Consider the following 17,323-nt stretch of genomic DNA (forward strand, 5'->3'; position numbering starts at 1 on the left):
TTTCTAGAATGTAAAAATATTCCAAAAAAAGAAGCGGGTTTTTCCTCTTTCACGGGCAGTTGATCTGGCCATTGCTGAGATTACTTAGTGCCTCTGTTAATCTTAAAACCAAACTAAAGGATGCTTGTTGCACCGTTTAATCCTGCATTAATCTTTTTGATCATAATAACATCCTTTTTACATAACGTTGTGACATAGGAAATCAAAGTCAGAGGAGGCCAAAGGCCACTTGACCCTGTTCCACCCAGTACTGACCACTCCAAGGTTTAAATGTAATTATCCCAACCATCTTGAGATGGTCCATTTATCGCGTGTGTTGGATACCATGTCTACTTTGTGCTGCAACTTCAGTTTATACTTTTTGTGAAGCTGTCACCACAGCAGCGATTCAAACAAAAATATTATCTTCCGTGTTGAAAAATCGATGAAGAATATTGCAATGGTTAAAAAGCTTCACAGAAGTCAAGCTCGAATTTTCTTGCCTTTTCACCGTTTTGCATAATTCCAAACGTCCTGACTTCTTTTTCCTGGAATATTCATTTGGCTCATCCAAGTCATTCATTGAACATTGCACAGGGAATGAAGGCACATGCACGGGAATTCAATCCGTTTTGTTAAAAAAAAATGAGCGCCTGCCGAAGTGATTGAACTCCTTACTATTCTGGGATAACAACAGGTAATGGGTAATTTTTATTTGTTTGCTGCGCCGCATAGCTTTATCGGTCAGATTATTAGTGAATTCAAACAAAATGAAAGGAGGTAAGCGTCAGCTAGTCTTGTGGTGAATTTTCTTTCAGTCTGGCTATTTGGAAAGAGTACTTATCCTGTCAATGTGCACTGGGGAGTGCCTGTGTAAACATTCGTGTTTCTCCCTGTTCCTCATAACAGTTTCTTGTATTGCATTTCTTCTGACCTTGCTATCTGAAACCAATTATAGGAGATCCATTCGGGCTGCATCTGTTTTCATAAGAAGCCTGGGCTGCAGTGTTTTTCTCAGAGATGAATATCAACATCAAATACGCTTCTGAGTGCCTCATTATTTATGTTTGAGAGAGGGAGAGATTTCGTAGCCTTCAGCTGAGCTCTCGAGAATGTGTCGTACTGTGCTGTTTATACATTGAAGATATTAATGGGTGCAGATGTCATTTTTCATTTTACCGTCTGAAATGTGACATGCTGATAGGTTAAACAGCCATATTTTTCAGTTACAGTCATAAGCGGCATCTTACCTCCAGAAAATTATATTTACTTTTATCGTAATTAAAAAGATCCGCATTTTACTCGTTACTCTTTTAATATTTCACGTGCGATGCCGCGGAGGTGGTAAGTAATAACTTTACTCAAAACATCTAAGCGGTTTCTGAGCGAGCGATATTTCACAATCGGAAAAACAAAAGTTGCACAGACCTCAACTAAGTTTTTATTTCGTAAACTTACATCATTATAACTCAAAATACTGTGCCAATAGGATGCCAGAGTAGGATTATGTTTACACATAGTTTACATCTTGTTATGTCTCGTCAGAAATGATTTTGGGTTGAACTTTCAGTTGCAGCTTTGGAATATGCACATACATCATGTAACATCTGCAAAAAAAAAGACTGTGCTTAAATATTTAACACTGCATATTATAAAATAAAATTAAAATGAGTGATAGATTGGGTGTGCAAAATAGTCCTCTGATTCATGGTTGAATTAAGTTATTAGAAATTGCCAGATTTCCACTGATTTTATTTTACTTGAAAGCACTTTGAATAGCAACAATGGTAACTGCCAACTACAGCGTGATTGCAATGAATGTTGCTTCATAATGCATTCATTAGGTATTATTCTGCGTAGTATTCAAGTATTTGTGTTTTTACTTTGACCATTTTCGTAATGAATATTTTCCAATATTTTCCCTATTGCCTGTTTTGCGATGGCGTGAAGATTCAGGTTGACTTAAAATTAAACTGCAGGAATCATGAGGACTGGGGTAATGTCTGCTTACATGTTATATCGGCAGTTAGCACCACGATGTATTTGTGTATAATGTAAACAAAACAAAGTCAGCTAACCGACATGCTTAATACTGAACACAAAGACCATGGTTTATTGGGAATTGGGACGGTTCGTGTCCGGTAAATGCTGCGAGAGAATGCTTCCGGGATTCCCGATGGCCCTGACGACCCGCGTGATCTAACGAGATCTTGCGAGATGTCGCAATCTGGATCCCACCCATTGTGAGCGGGATCCAGGCTCGCATATTTAAGTGAGCTCCCGGGATCTATCGGCCTCACCGGGGAGACCACACCCGGGCGACGTTTAGTACTTGCCCACCCAAACGTGGACCGGGCAGAAAGGCATTTGGGGGGGGGGGGTTCCCCAGGTCATTGGAGACCCCTGCGTTGTTCCCCAGGTCATTGGAGACCCCTGCGTTGTTCCCCAGGTCATTGGAGACCCCTGTGTTGTTGGGGACAGGGCAGGATGACACCCTGGCTTTCCCTCAGCACTGCCGTCCTGACACAGCTAAGGTGCCTGGGACACAGTGTCCAGGTTCCAGGGCAGCACTGTCAAGGGCCTGGGCCTGAGGGGGGCCTGTGAGGGTGTATGAAGGCTTGGGGGGAGGGGGTGGAGAGGGTATGGAGGGGCCTCTGAAAGGTTGAGGAGGTGAAGGGTGGGGCTCCTGAAAGGGGGGGGGGCCCAAAAGGGAATGTGGGGAGGCCTGAAAAGGGGGCGCCTTGGTGACCCCATAATACAGTGTCTTCATTTGTGGGGGGAGGGGGGGGGCTGTGGGATAATGCACATGTGTGTGTGGGGGGGGGGGGGGTGACATTGCCCGTGGGTGGGGCATGTGGTGATCCTCAAACACACTGAGAGATCAGGGCATCCTTTCAAAATGGTGGCCCGATGTCTGAGGAGTCAGATTCGCTTGCGAGTTCAGCTCCCCAGTGATGAAAGAAAAGTGTGGGCTAGACGGGGACGAAACACCGCAAGTCCCCCAAAAATGACTCAAGTGTGATTAAATAGCCGTGTGGATCTCACCGACACTTTCTCGGAGCGTTGGGGGTCACGCCAGGGGCCTCAGAGATCAGGAGGCCATTTAAAAATACGGTCCCAAACTCCCGCTATATTGAGGAGTTCCAGTGAGTGGATCTTCTCAGTGTACAAAACGGGACTCTGTTCAGCCCTGGCTGTACGTTCCACCTTATTTAATGTAAGTGGCGTTTTATAGTGATGTGTTTCTCAGTGCTGCGAGGTCGGAAAACACGCGAATAAATGCGCTCACTGTGGGACTTTGTTCCCATTTTGTTGTGCTGCGCCCTTCGAAATGTTTTGTTTAATCGTGCCCCAGATTTACTAAGTTCAAAACAAATGTGCACATAAAAACCGCACGGTAGTTGCTGAAACTCAATCTGCTGAGATCATTTGAAATAATTTATGGAGTAAATGTATACAGCAAAATCTGTAAACATATGGCCCATCTCCACAAAGTTGCGTTCAGGATGTTGCGTTCAAGAATATTAAATGGATAACGTTGAAAAATAAAAAGAACATTTGTTGCGATTGGCTCTCCCATATCAAATTACAGTGCTGTGTCCCTCCTTGCTCCTTCTGACCATCCTCCAAAGCTGGTAATTTATTCAAAATAGCAGCTTTTATTTCAAAATTGGGTTACCCCTTTGTCCACATCTCAAGTTGACTTCATGAGCAAACACATTAGCAGGTGTCTGAGGCCTAAATGTTAGATTTCACTGCTTTCAGTAAGCAATGGGTTATTGAGCCGCTAAATAAATTTGTGAATAATGTCTCCTTTCTGGGACTTCTCACCATTATAGTTCAGCTTCAGTTGGTTGCATTTTCGTTCAGTTTTATGAAGATTGTTGGAAATTGAAATAAAACAATTTGCTGAAGCATAATACTGAAATACTTCCAATTCCGTACTGCAAATCTAATTAAGAAAACAAAAGCAGAAATGTTGAAAGATTCAAACAAAAAATATGTTTGAAGGTTTGTTAGTATGTGGAAGGACAAACAGCATGTTGATGTCTCGGGTGCGACCCCTTGTCAGAGATTTAATTTCTGTTCATTACCATCTTTTGCTGTTAAATTGCAGAGTTTTGCCAATTCTTCTCCCCACAAGGCTTTCAATTGGGCCTTTATCCAATATGGCACCTTCAGTCTTAAATTTTTCAAAGGCTGTGTTAAGTGTTGGTTCACAGAACTAAAAAAAAATTGGTGCTTTGTGTTTTCTGAAACAAATGAGCGACGTGAAACAATCACAACAATTTAGCTTATTCCTTATAATTTAACTGTCATATATCACATGGTCCTGTTATGTAATGTACGTATGCAACCCCACACGATGTATGATATATTGAACGTCTCAAAGTGTGCCACCTTCCAATCCCTCACCCTTTTACGACTTTAAAAAAATGCCACCGAGAAGGAAATTGAAAGATGCTTCGGATGCGATTAAATATGTTCTGTGCCAAGTTGAACTTTCCTGAGAATGTGCCGTTTGGGGGAAAAGGAAGGGGAAAGCCTAGTGTAACAATAAAGTGATTGTTTTGCAAAAGTCTCCAAATGTTAGGAATATGCTTAGCAAATTGTTACCAGAGCTCTCTATGGCTAGACAAATCAATGTTGTTAGGGGATGGTGCTGCAGTACTCAGTTTGTTTACTTTGGTTTTTGTGCGTCTGCCTGCCTGTTCAAAAAAAAACTTGCTTGGAGCCAGACTGTAGCAGCCCTCTCTGTCTTTTCATAATTGATCAGGGGATGACTGCCTTCCCTGAGGGTTAAGACGTGGCAACTTTTTTCTGTTTGCTCAGCATCTCAATGCAGTAGTTCAAACATTGTTCACACCAGCTGGCAGTGTAATGCCATATGCACATCCTGTCAAAGCAACTGTTGTCATGGATACTGGAAAATACTAGAAAACCAACCCCTTGATTCTAATCAAAAATGTACTTTACCCCATCAGAGGTGAATCGGATGTTTTTTTGAAACCAGATTGATCAAGTGAATCTTTACTCTGTGCACCTAAATTTTTTATCACATTTCATGTGCTAACGATTTTATTTTTGATGACTCCATGGATCTCTGCCGGCCAAGACATTTTTCTGGAGTCTGTTGCAGGAGTTTTTTGACGGGCAGTACCTGTCCATTGCTTATATTGTCGATAGGTTGATTCTAGTGAAGAAATCAACTTAATTTCGAGCTTTCACTTCTTTTTTTTTTGCAACATAATCCGGTTGGCATCCCAACGCTTTGATTTTTATTCTGTGTGATGGTATTCCTTTGTGTTTGAGTCCAAATATTTTTATTACCATTTATTTAGTCCTGACAATAGCTTTGCACAAAGATACACTTTCCAGCTGTACTTTTCGATCTTCTGGAACTGACGGGAAAATAAAATCACTGCACTTTAGTGTGACATCTCACACAGCCCGAAGAATACTTGTATTTAAACTCACAGGTGGCGCAAAAGGGTACAAAATTACAGTTTCACCTAAAACATATATTTAATCATTAATGACAAGCACCAGTGAAATAATCAACTGTTCTCATTTATTACAACATCCCTTCTTTTTTCATCATTAAAATGAAGACCTTAGTTTTTCATATTGTAAGCATTTTCCCCGCCTGCAATCTACATTGCAGAATCCGAGTTAATCCAGTTGCAAGATATCTGATGTTGATTTGTCAATTTTAATTACAGCTTCCAGTAACATTTGAAGTCTTGCGCTTCTGCACCAAAATGATATTATGAATATGCAAATCTATGGTAATAAGAGGGGGAGGGGGGTCATTTCTGTTGAACACACACACACACACACACACACACAGTGGATGAATCCCTAGCGGAAATAAGTCTATTGATGCAGTTTACATCAGTTTGTAATGTACTATGAGGTTCTGCTCTTCCTGTAGTGTTGTGCAGAAACTCTTGGCTGCATATGTGCAGTTTCATGGTCAGCTGCAGGTTTGAAAAGAAACTTATGTCATGAAATATTTGAACGTGTTATGAAAAAAAAAACAAAGAGAAAGTAACTGATCTGGCAGAAGCTGGTGGCTGCATGAGGTGAAAATAAACATTGAAGAGGAAAGTGCTGGCTGGTGGAGAGAAAAGGTGGACTGTTACAAAGAGTTGCATTTTGCATGCATCCACGATTGCCGTGACATTAATAATAAAACAGAGGTCGCAGCTTAAGGAAACAAACTTTATGAATAATAACATGTTATTTTTTTTGGCTTGCAGGCACTACAAGCAGCAAGGCAGCTTCTTCTTCAGCAACAAACCAGTGGTCTGAAGTCTCCAAAGGGGAACGACAAACAGCGAACATTGCAGGTCAGCAGGTTGTTACTGATCTTTTGTCACCGCAATCATTGAAAATCTTCAGAAACTTGAGCACTTTTTAAAGTGAATATTATATTCCAGTGCACACGCAAAAAAAAAAAAATGGTGGAGTAAGATTCACATAATTGGCCCTGCATATGATTTCTTCAAATGGGTTACAGTTTTACAGCATGGCTTTTTCTTTTCAAGTATCCATGTGATTCAGTTACCAGCATTGTTCAGTTATGTGGGGTGGAGAGAGGCAGTCTGCTGAATGATTTAACTTGTGTATACTATAAATTAAGTGAACTATAAAAGAATATTTCTGCTTTCAAGCAATAACAACATGAATGACTAGCTGTAAATACCTTCAGTGAGCAGGGTACTTACAGAGTATATATAGGCATAGATGAGGAATGAAATCAACTCCTACCATTTACTAAACATTCAATGCCAGGCTGAGAGAGCAGACCTGTTTACAGTCTGGACTGATGCCCGCTGAAGATTGCACCTGCCGTTGCAGCTTTGACCTCCAAAAGAGGGGTGGGCAATCTTTGCTCACTCATCGCTGCAGATCTGTGGCAGTCCCTTCAAACTGCGAAATAAAATTAACTCCAGGATCAAGTGAAAGAACTCTGGGTGAATTACACGTACAGGACCCGCACTATATGAAGCTGTCTTTGAAAGTCCTATTAAAAAATAGTGATTGCAACGAGTGGCACACTTTTAAGGGAACATTTTCTGCTGTTACTATGTCAAAGAGAAAAGCATAAGTATTCTGATTGTGTTGTTACATCGAGCAGTACATTGAGGGTAGTAGCGCTACATGCTGCAATTCTTGGTGCTTGTAGAAGTTGAATCATTTTTCTTGTTTACTTGGAAAGACAGGAACTTTGTTGACCCTGCAAAACACCAATCAAAACATCCCTTTGTGTTGTTTTGCATCAAGGCAGGAACAGAAGAAATGCTGGCTGTCTTACCAAAATGTGGCCCATTCGCCTTATTATGACAATTTCCTCAACTTGTTCTGTTTTAAATTATATCGGCAATTAGCATATTTTCAACCTTATTTTTAGGTTTAAATTGCAGTGTGAGTGTGTGTTCTCCTCTCAGCTAATTAGTGCTATCAAGGAACAGTAGGTTAGCTCATTAGTACCATGTGCATTTAATTAGAGGAGAGAAAATTGGAGTTAACTCAGAGTTAATATTTTCACAGAGTGCTACAATGCCAACACCTTCATTTGGAGTCACACCCCTGCATAACTAATTATGGTCTAGTGGCATATAGAATGTGTGTTTAGTGTGTGCGTCAAACTGTTGACAGAATTGTTTAGAGAAATGTGTGGGATCTTTCCTGCTACCAACATTGCTGGATAAAGTATGTCATTTGCTTGATCATTGTACTTGAACCTGAATGAGCATTGTTCGTTATGCATTAGACAAAACCATAGCTGCATAGAAACAAAATAATTGCAGTTTTCAAAATCTGAAAAACAACTGATAGTATTATGTGCAAAAATAATTGATTGATTGATCTTACCGAATGACTGTTGGGCTGGGATGTTTAGGTAACTGGTCAACCTATATGATTTGGTGCAAAGAATTTCTAATTGTGGATAAAGCAAATATCAGTTGGGGTTCTACAATAGCTCAGCCACTTGATCCAATGATGACCTGATACATGCAGATCAGAAAGTCCCCAATCTGCATTGAGTTAGCCAAGCTCAATTGCACCACCATTAGGAATGTGACAATTTTTGACCAAAGGTTTGGCCAAAGAGATAAGCTTTAAGGAATGTCGTAAAGTAAAAAAGAGGCAGAGAGATCTCAAGAGGGAATTCCACAGCAGGGCCTCAGTTGATGAAGACACACTGCTAGTGGTACAGTGATTGAAATTGAGGGTGCACCGATATCTCTTTGACCATAGAATTCCCTAAAGAGCAGAAGGAAGCTGATGTACCATCAATGACTACAAGACGAATGATGAACTATTGAGGCTTTATTGCGCTAGATGTTAAGCCTCCTGCAGCTGGAACCAAGAATGGGGACAGCGCAGGAGAGCGTACACTTTTATACAGAGCCTGCTGGGTGGAGCCAGCAGGTCGGGATTTACTGTAACGACTGGAGTACAATGGCAGTACCGTAATACACGTAGTGTATGATCAGTGGTGTTTACCACAGAGGCCCTTTGGCCCATCGTGTCCCTCTGAAAGAGCACCCGACCTGGGCCCACTCCCCCACCACCCCACCTAAGCCTTTTGGACACTAAGGCGAAATTTATCATGGTCGTTTCACCTAACCTGCACGTCTTTGGACTGTGGGAGGAAAAGGGTGCACCCGGAGGAAACCCACGCAGACACGGGGAGAAAGTGCAAACGCCACACAGACACCCAAAGCCGGAATTGAACGGGGCCAACTCGCGCTGTGAGGCAGCGGTGCGGACCACTGTTCCAGCATGTCGCTCTCAGACGGGTTTAGGACTGCTGGAGATAGGAAAGGGGGGTCGGCAAAGGAGAGCTTTGAAAACAAGGATCAGCATTTTAAAATCAAGGCACTGCTTGAGCCAATGTAGGTGAATGAGCACAGGACGGAGGGTAATCAGGACTTGGTGCAAGATGAGCAGCCGTATTTTGAATCAAGTTCAGGAGAGTGGGTGATCGGAAACTGACCAGTAGTGCCTTGGTTTAATTAAGACTGGAGATAACAGAGACAAGGTGAGCTGAGACAAGGGCGGATGGTGGAGAGGATAGGCAGTCCTAATGGTGGCGTGGATATGGATTTGGAAGCTTATCTTGGGGCAGAATGTTTTGCCAGCAGGACTTTGTGGTTTCGCCAAAGTCAATGGATTCTTGAACAGCTCGTTACCCATTGTGATGGGGAAATCGAAGTCTGCCCTTGGAATTAAATACAAAACCAAGTTTGTGAACAGCCTGGTTCAGTCTGAGACACAACGAGCGGAATGGAGTTGATCGCTAGAAGATGGAGTTTGCGGCAGGGACCAAAGACAATTGTCTTCTCAGTATTTTGCTGGAAGAAGTTTTTGCTCAGTTGGTACCTGCTGTTAGATGAGCTGATTAGAGAGAGTGGAGGGGTCAAGAGATTTGGTGATGAGATGGTTCTGGATATCATCAGTGTACAGTTGGAAGCTGGTGCTGTGTGTTTTTGGATGTTGCAGCGATCTATAATGGACAGCTATGTGTTTGATCCAGAATTGAGCTCCATTGGGATGTTTTCACAATTGAATATCTTGTTAGAAACCAGTATTCAGATTTTCAAGTGAATAATTGTTTGTGGAATTGTTAAATGATTATTTATGGCTGTGTTCCATCATACCATCCATTAGAGCATCTATCTTTGTCTTGTGATTCAGGCCGGAATTCTCCATTCTGGAGCCTATGTGCTCCCACCAGCGGAGAATCACTACTGGTCTCCGCTGGCGTTAGGAGTGGGGCCTGGTATTCGGGTCACTCCCCTTACCATGCTGATTTATGCATTGGGGAGAGTTTGCCAGAATCTGTTGCAATCCCTGTATCGGGCCACCATTTTGATTGGGTGGCCCGATATCGAGATCTATTGGCGGGCTCCCATGCCCCCACAATGTGAATCCCACCCTTCTTACAGGTAGGGACATCCTCCTCCTCACCGTGGGAATAACAGGTCATCCCTCCCCCCATCGCACACAACACAACACCCCTCCTCCGAACTGACCATAATCAGATGCCTCCCCGCCTCATCGGACTCCTCCCCCTGTCAGAGACACCCAGCAGTCATCTTTCCTGAAAGCTGAAGAGCAGTTCAGGCTGTACAGTGAAAAACTCTGCATTTTCACTTACCCTTCCCTAACATCTGTTGCCTTAGTCAACAGTGCTTCAAGCAGCAGCTGGTACAATTGGCAGAGGCTTCCTCTAAAGCCAAGTACACTTGAAAGGGTTTAATCCCCTGACAGCCTTCAAAATGTAAATCTTCCATTCAATTTCACACACCAATACAGTACATTAGCCAGTGATTGACGGTTTTATTACTCCAGAGATAGGTGATTAGTAGATTGTCTATCTATCTTTCCCTTCACGCTTGAATGTATCTCAATCTCCCTGCTTTGATGGTAACCACAATGTTTAGAAACACTATGTGTTTTCTGCGGTGAGAAAGAGGAAGTGAAAATGCAATGTAGCGCGTCAAAGCTGCCGGTGGGGAATCGGAGCACTTACTGCCTGGCGGCAAACCTGGAATTCTCGACCGCAGCTACGGGAAATGGAAAATAGCGGCCTACGTGATGTGCTTATGAAATGAACAAGCAACTTTGACAACTTTTTTAAATCACGGAAGTTATCCTAAGCTCTTACTCCATTCTTTGAGAGTGTATAGCTTCATAGTAGATATTGTTTTCAGTTTATAATGTTGAGGGCTGCATTTGGCGCAGTGGTTAGCACTGGGACTGTGGCGCTGAGGACCTGGGTTTGAATACCGGCCCTGCGTCACTGTCACTACTGTAGAATTTAAACTGAATTTTCAGAAATAGTGTTGAAATATATATAGTTCTTTTGTCTCCTGGAATGCCTTGCCACATGTGAGTCTACATATCCCTCGACCCCGACACTCCCTTGTCGTTCTAACTCAGCCGCCACTGCTTTCTGGAGTTGAGAATTGAACAGACTATCTACCTTAGAGAGAAAAAAATATCCTGATGTTAAAAAAGAAGCTGCTTATTCTTAAACCGTGTCCTCTAGTTCTAGTCTATGGGAGGAAATATCCTCCAGGTGTCCATCCCATCTCCTCCCTTCGAACAGCTTTGGGAATCTCAAAGTTTCCTTTCATCAACCTGTCCTCAGTAAACTCTCAATTTCGAAACCCATTTTTAAAAATACCGATTCAGGATCCGTTGAGGAAAGTTTGTGATTTTCTATAAATTAAACCGCAGAGTGCTTCTAATTCATCGTTGTCGCGGGAATGCTGAATATACATTGCAGCGACTTGCAAGAAATATTTGTTTTTCAACCCGGTAACACTCTGACGCGTAAACACATTTTGAAATGTGCTATTCCTGAGGATGCAGTTTTGTTTAGGGCAACATAATTCAGCAACCGATTACGGCCCATCTAGTAACAATGATGTTGCGTGCTTCTGAAGCAGCCAGTAAGGCAATTAATCAACACAAAAATCCAAAAGTTCATATCCGGCTCAAGTGTTTTCAATTTAAAAACACAAGAAACAGAAGCCGGAGTCCATCTTCCTAGTCTGCCTCACCATTCGCTAAGATGACCTTGGATCTTCTACCTCCAATCCACTTTCCCACTCTATCCTTTCCCACTCTATCCCCTTACCCTTGATTCCCCTAATATCCAAAAATCTGGTGACCTAAATCTCGGATTTACTCAATGGGGAAGCATGCAGGGGAAAAGGACTTAGTGACATTTGAGACAAATGTGTTGCTGATGAGTGCCTGGACATAGAAGTAAGCTTTGTTCCAGAGGATTGCGAGCACACTTCTTGCAGACAGAAAGGTCCCTAGATACTCGGGGGAGGCAACAGCATGGCAACATTTCACAGGAGCAGTCAGCTGGATGTTAACAACTTTGAGCACACAGTAGGGGGCCTGGAAAATGCTACGCAATTTAAAGAGCTCAAAGGTAAGGCATGAATATTGGTGTAAATTAGCAGTACGGGATATAGAAAGTAGTAGTTAGAAATTACTAATGACACATGGAATTGTTAGCAAGAATGTAATATGTAAGGTAGTCGAAGTGGAAATTACAGGGTTATCCAAATGGCATTATGCATGTCATGAGAGAGAACTTGCTGTGTGGTAGCATTTTCTTTGATAAAACTCATTCACTTTGATTATAATTTACAGGCTGGGATTCTTCAATTGTGAAGGAAAGAGAATGCCCTCTTTATGGACAAAATAAGATCAACATTAAAAGCGGCACTGCTGACCCTCGTAACACATCTTGCTGGGTGTCCTGTCCATATAGATCAAGTGGTCCACCCCAGTCACAGCCTTCTTGAGGCTACTCATTCACTGCTTTGCTGTGTACAAATAGCTGGCTGTTTAACGGTACATTTACCGCCTGAGTTAGCCCCTGGTGGAGGTTTCACACTTGTTGTAGTTTCTGCATTTCCCAGCCTGTGTCGTTCGCGACACATCTTCGGCAAGATGCCTGCCAATGCCTGCTGCACCCAGGCTCCGTGGGGGAAAAAAACAAATTCTGTACGTACCGTGCGTAGTTCACCTGTTACTGCAGTGCTGCCTTTCTAAATCAGACCTAAGCGACATTGGTCACTTTAAAATTTGGCTATTGAGCTTCACAAGTTCATCATTAACAACCTGACGGACGTCTGGCAGCATCTGTAGGGAGAGCTTTGACAAAGAGTCATCGGACTCGAAACATTCGCTCTTTTCTCTCCCTACAGATGCTGCCAGACTTGCTGAGATGTTCCAGCATTTTCCCTTTCGTTTCAGATTCCAGCATCCGCAGTAATTTGCTTTTATTAACAACCTGATGAATGCCTTAATAAGATAAACTCAAACCATTTGGTCCAACTTTTCTCTTCTATCCATTACTAGAATTTAGAGGTGAAAAACCGAGCAGCAGAACTAAATAGTGATGGATTAACCAGTAACGCTTTCTTACAATATTATTCTGTCCCAAAAACTGGAAGAGGAAATAATTTCCCCAGGTGATTTATCTCAGTAAATCACTGTCCCTTTTCCATATCTTGTTCATACAACATATGTGGTGTTAAGTGCAAGGTACAATAGGAGTTTCAAAATGAATGTATACTTATTTGTCATTCTGTATGTGGGTGGTGACACATCGATCTTAATGTAGATAACACATAGATCTTGGGCGCGAATCTCCGCTCCCCATGCCGGGTGGGAGAATCGCGGGAGGGCCCCCCGACTAATTTCACGACACCCTGGTGCCCCCCACGATTCTCCCAACCCCCGCACGGAATAATCAGCGCTCGCCGTTTTTCACGGCGACTGGCGATTCTCCGACCCGGATGGGCCAAGTGGCCTGCCGTTCGCGACCGTTTCACGACAGCGGCAACCACACCTGGTCGCTGCCGTCGTGAAATCGCCGTGAGTTGCCGGTTTTGGGGCTTGTAGGGGGCCTGGTGGGGAACGACTGTGCTCGGGAGGGGACAGGCCCGCGATCGGTGCCCACCGATCATCGGGCCGGTGTCTCAAACGGACGCACTATTTCCCCTCCGCCGCCCCGCAAGATCAAGCCGCCACGTCTTGCGGGGTGGCTGTGGGGAAGACGGCCACCGCGCATGCGCGGGTTTGAGCTGTCAGCCGTCGTGACGTCAGCCGCGCATGTGCGGGTTGGAGCTGGCCAACCTGCGCATGCGCGGCTGACGTCACATAGGCGCCGCCGTCGCGTCACTCTCGGTGCGCCGCCCGGCGGCCGAGAGTTATGGAGCGCCACTCGTAGCCCCGCCGGGAGGGGAGAATAGGGGGCGAGGAGCGGCCTCCGAGGCCGTCGTGAAACTCGGCCGAGTTCACGACGGCCCTCACGATTTTTCCCGGGAGCGGAGAATTCCGCCCCTTAACTATAGTAATGGCGTTCAACACCATTAACCCAATGGGGAGGCATGGTGGCACAGTAGTTAGCACGGCTGCCTCACAGCTCCAGGGACTTGGGTTGAATTCCGGCCTCGGGTGACTGTGTGGAGTCTGCACGTTCTCCCCCGTGTCTGCGTGGGTTTCCTCCGGGTGCTCCAGTTGCCTCTCACAGTCCAAAGATGTGCAGGGTAGGTGGATTGGCCATGCTAAATTGCCCCATAGTGTCTAAAAAGTTAGGTGGGCGTTACTGGTTTTGGGGGATAAGCTGGAGGCATGGGCTTAAGTAGGGTGCTCTTTCCAAGCGTCGATGCAGACTCGATGGGCCGAATGGCCTCCTTCTGCACTGTAAATTCTCTGATAACTGACAGAAACATCTGGGGGTGGATTCTCCGATTTGGAGACTATGTCCTGACGGTGGCCGAACAATCGGCGCAGAACGCAGCGTAGAGCACCCAGCTTGCCGGGGCCGTGGCCGCGCATGCACGCAGCGGTGGCCTGCAGTGGCCGCACCGTGCAACATGGCGCCGGTCGTGTGCGGACTCTGCCTGCCAAATAGTGACCCCCTTTGGCCAGCCTTGCCACCCCCGGACCAACCCCCACCAGTATCCCCCAACCTGTGCCAAAGCCCCCCCTACCCCAGCTTTCCCCTGACTTGGCGGCTCTGGACTCAGACCGCAGCCACCACGGCGAGTTCCTGAAAACAAATAGCACGAGAGACCCACGCCGTCCGGAACTCGGCTGGTTGGGGCGGAGCATCGGGGGGAGGGCCTCAGGGAACATCCTGTGGCCGTCCATACGGCGTGCGTATGGAGGGGGCAGAGCAGTGCAAAAGAGGCGCCGCCCCTGATTTCGGCACCAACGTGGATTCTCTGGCCGATCACCAAATGCAATTTCGGCATCAGAGACCGGAGACTCCCACCTCGGAGTCCACGGGCTGGATTCTCCCAAAATGTGGCTATGTCTCCACGCCGGCGTAAAACCGCTGGTGTTTCACTCCCAAGTTTCCAATAAAAAGGAACAGTCGATTCACTCGCCTGCAGGGGGCTGGCAGGGACCCAGGGTGATTCACTTCAGCTTTAGCTGCAGATACGGGCCCCTGAACTTCCGGTCTGGGCCCGCACACGCAGACGGCGGCGGCCTCCAGCGGCCACGCTGAGCGCCATGACGGGCTCGGACGGCGGAGGCAGCTGCAAGACGCCGGAAAACCCGTCTGACCCGACCTCTCCCCCGGCCGCCCATAAGAACCCCCCTTGGTGCCTGATCCCCTCCGCCACCCACCAGGGCAGCCATCGTCTGAGTCCACAACTGCCATGCGAGAGTCCTGACCGGGATAGCATTGTTGTTCCACGCCGTCGGAAACTCGGCTGGTCGGGAGTGGAGGATTGCTGGGCGAGCCTCTGGCAATGGCCCTCCAGCCATATGGAGTACTACGCACACACGCCGATTTTCAGGGTCAGCAGAATCGCAGGATCAGCGCCAGGCCCAATTTCGGTGCCAAATTGGATTCTCCGTTCCTGTGCCAAACGCGATTTCGGGGCTGCGGAGAATACAGCCCCATTTAGAAATCCTGAGTTGCTATCAGTGATTTCACGATGCTCCAGAGGGTACGCTGTTGAGGTTCCCTCCACACTGCGATCAGTGAAAATCAATTTCAGTTGACCGAAGCTTCCACTCTTAACTGTTAGTGTCACTGTTAGAATACTCTTGGAAAGTTACACCTTTTGATGAAGCTAGGATTTTAATGGCATAGTAAATTCACTCTGGACACCTGAAGAGCTCGCTTTATATGTGGTTTGTCTCATTTTTCCATAATGATAAAACATATTCCATATATTTTTTATTTTTGTCCTTTTCAAAGGCTTGTTCATTTTTATTTTAGTTGCTGTCATAATCCAATCATAATCATTTTTTGAATTACCTGAAAGTTTAAATTAAAAAAGAATGATATTAAGTGCTTCCAACTTCCTCATTTGGCGTGTGTGAATATTTCAACGTGATTGACACCTTACAATGCTTGCTTCCATCATTGATGCTGCACACCAAGAGATTTATTGCATTTATATGGCGCCTGATTTAAACTGCCTGTGGGAAAGGGGAAAACCACAGCATCAAAATGGTTAGATCTTTGTGGGCAGTTTTTTTGGAGGTCAGCACCTGCGCTGGCCACAAATTCCTAGCCTAGATCCAGACAGAAAATTGTTTCTGTCTGACTGCGGGGTATGAAGAAGCGAAAGGCAGCAGAAAATAAAAATTCAAACAGATGAACAAGACCGCCAGTTTTCAGACTGAACGGTGGGACATACTAGTCAGAGGGGCTGGTTTAGCACACTGGGCTAAATCGCTGGCATTTAAAGCAGACCAAGGCAGACCAGCCGCATGGTTCAATTCCCGTACCAGTCTCCGCAAACAGGCGCCGGAATGTGGCGACTAGGGGCTTTTCACAGTAACTTCATTGAAGCCTACTCGTGACAATAAGCGATTTTCATTTCATTTCATTTCAGAGACTTTTGTAGCAATAGCAATGTTGTGTTTGATGCGGGAATGGGCTTGGTAGCACTGGTAACATAGGCTCCTTCGACGTAGAAATAGTCACTAATCCAATGAATAATGCTGCCAACAAGAGGAATGGAAACAATCACGGTTAAACCTACATGTTTTCAAAACAAATGCTACTAATTTCATTGTAATAGAGACACTTTGTATGTCTTGATCGTCACCACGCAAAGAATTCAAGCTTGGCACCTTGGCAGTGCCAACCTGGAACCCTGGCAGCAGGAAATGTCACCTGGACACCTTGGCAATGCCAGGCTGCCACCCAGGTGGCAGTGTCAGGGTACCACCTTGTCCAAAGGGCATGCACCCGAGAGGCATCCAGTCCCCTGGGAGACCCCCACAAGTGCCGTTCCGTCAAGTCCCCATTGATGGTGACCAGTACTGAACGGCGCTCGCCCAAGGTTTCCGAACTCCTTGGGTACCTCGAAAATCTGTACATTAAAGTGACACTAGCTGTCTCGCTTTGGTATGCAGATTTTCCAAAAAGTGATGTGGGCGCGATTTACATCGCAACGTCTCACGAGATGGCGTTAGATCCCCCGAGGCGTTGCGAGCTGGGTAGACCCCAGGAGCGGGGTCTCCTGGCATCTATTGGTCACACTGTGCCTTGGAGAGCTGTTTCCCAGACGCAGCCTGGTTGTTCGATCGCACCCTAAATGGTTGTAATCAAAATTTATAGAAATGTGGCCAATTAAAGGTAGGCAGCTGTTCTCGGGGTTAAAGATTTCTTCGAACTTCCTGACGGTTCAAGATATTTAAATGTATGAAATACTGTGGGGTTGAATTTCAGCTTTGGGAGTGATTGGAAAACTAATTGCCAATTGCGCTCAAAATGGTGCCGGTTTTCAGAACATATTTGTGTTCAAATTTCCACCCCATG

General features: G+C 45.1%; 1 protein-coding gene across 6 annotated transcripts in view; it reads left to right on the forward strand.

Moving 5' to 3' along the window:
- Positions 1–17,323, forward strand: part of foxp2 (forkhead box P2) — a 460,612-nt gene that overhangs the window by 258,598 nt on the left and 184,691 nt on the right. For all 6 annotated transcript variants that reach the window (XM_038780768.1, XM_038780769.1, XM_038780767.1 and 3 more), the window contains one exon: positions 6,243–6,332. In XM_038780768.1, coding sequence (XP_038636696.1) covers positions 6,243–6,332 — 90 coding nt within the window. The remainder of the gene's footprint in view (positions 1–6,242; positions 6,333–17,323) is intronic.

This window comes from Scyliorhinus canicula, chromosome 20 (genome assembly GCF_902713615.1).
Source record: "Scyliorhinus canicula chromosome 20, sScyCan1.1, whole genome shotgun sequence".
NCBI classification, from domain to species: domain Eukaryota; kingdom Metazoa; phylum Chordata; class Chondrichthyes; order Carcharhiniformes; family Scyliorhinidae; genus Scyliorhinus; species Scyliorhinus canicula.